Genomic DNA, 1,600 nt, shown 5'->3' with positions numbered 1-1,600 from the left:
CTATTGTACGCCGATGTGTCTCAATTGCCAATTCTGAGCGGCGAGCCTGAAGGGCAGTTCTGGCGAAGGCAGCCAGGGTGCTCAGCCTCTCTCGCGGATATATAAGTCGCCCTCAGCCACCAGGAGCAATGGGTTCTCTCCTTCTTTTCCACTTCCTCCTCTACCACATTGCCCCTCAAAGTCGCTCCTCGCTCCGCGTCTAGACCGTTTTGCTCAATCCTTCTCCTGGACTGCATCAGTGCCGTATCCAGACGCTGTAGTCACGGCCCGACAGCATGGATGAACGGGCGCACAGAAATCTCATGCTGAGCCATACGCTACGAGAGAAGAATCGAAAATGGAAGAGACGTTCGGACAATGCTGAAGCAAAGCTAGGCTGGACGAACGCTCAACATGCCAAGAAGCTGCACCGTCTGGAGGATGAATTAGACCAGTACCGGCGCGACAAGGCCAGGTTGGAGGCAGAACTTAGAGGCTGGCGAACCAAGTTTGCCAATCTCGATGCGGAGCATGCCACCAATGGGGATGCCAAGAACGTCCATGGCCAATTGCAAGGGTATGAGGATGAAATCAAGCGCTTCAAGGAGCACATGATGCACACCAGAAACGCAGTACTGCAGATGTACCAACAGCAAGCGCCGTCACTCATGGCGGCGGCTCTCCACAGCGATGGGACCATCGATGGGCTTCTTGTGCTGCTGCAAGGACGATGGAAGACATCGCAGGCTACCATCAGGAAGCATCGAAAGAAAGTCCAGAGCATGCAGGACGCTCTGGAATCAGAGAGACAGCGGAACAACGAGCTTCTGCAAGGACTAAATGACAAGGACATGGCAGATCCACGACTACCGAAGGCCGCCGGAGACCAGTTGACACGCTTGTTCGACATCTGTTCCAAACTGTCTACCGTCCAACAATGGCTTGATGATAGAGTCGACAATGAGTCCAAGTCTTACGGCCATTCGGACGCCGGAGCCGTCGGCTTGACCGCCTGCAATGTCTTGCTCTGCGAGGCATGCCACCACGACATGCTAAGCTGTCGTATGTTGGTGAACTGGTACGTCCGCCAGTGTCCATACTGTCCACGGCAATGTGTCCTCCTTCCACTTCCGAAGCAGGTGACCAAGCCTACCAAGCAGGAAACTATCGAGATGCAAGACACAATGGAACTTATTCAGCAGGATTCGAGTGAGCTGATAGGAGGCTCGTCTGCTGCGGGGTGAAGGCGCGCTGTTGCTGACCTTTCGTTCATGCTTACCGGAAGAGCTCGTGGACTCTGGTGAACCATAGGCTCAATACACGTCATTTGCTGGAATCCAGGAGACCGTATTACGTGCTGTAAAGATTTCTTTCGAAAGGATGAATCAATGCAATATCTTAAAGAATGGGGTAGCCGTGCTCTAACGCACTTCGGATATCCGTTAAGTCCCAAACCTCGGCAAAGAACACCCTGACTTCTATTTGGCTTACGGCTACACAAGTGTCACACTCTTGTCAAGGCTTCTGCGGCGTCTGCAGCCTATCCAACAGCTGATAGTTGTGCTCCTGGCTCGTCGCATGGCAAGCAGGCAAAAGCTCTAGAGACGCTTGCCACGAAGGC

At 53.4% G+C, this 1,600-nt stretch overlaps 1 protein-coding gene across 1 annotated transcript; it reads left to right on the top strand.

Annotated features, from left to right (window-relative positions):
- Positions 1-275: 275 nt before the first annotated feature.
- PMZ80_011151 (uncharacterized protein) lies at positions 276-1,223 on the top strand (the record flags this gene model as incomplete). Its single annotated transcript, XM_064879539.1, has 1 exon — positions 276-1,223. One exon carries the CDS (start codon positions 276-278, stop codon positions 1,221-1,223), a length of 948 nt encoding a protein of 315 aa, XP_064724713.1.
- Positions 1,224-1,600: the final 377 nt, after the last annotated feature.

The sequence above is a fragment of the Knufia obscura genome, assembly GCF_036327395.1.
Source record: "Knufia obscura strain CCFEE 5817 isolate CBS 148926 chromosome Unknown scaffold_26, whole genome shotgun sequence".
NCBI classification, from domain to species: domain Eukaryota; kingdom Fungi; phylum Ascomycota; class Eurotiomycetes; order Chaetothyriales; family Trichomeriaceae; genus Knufia; species Knufia obscura.
The sequence above is the reverse complement of the archived record's forward strand: the minus strand, read 5'-3'. Positions and strand labels throughout refer to the sequence as shown.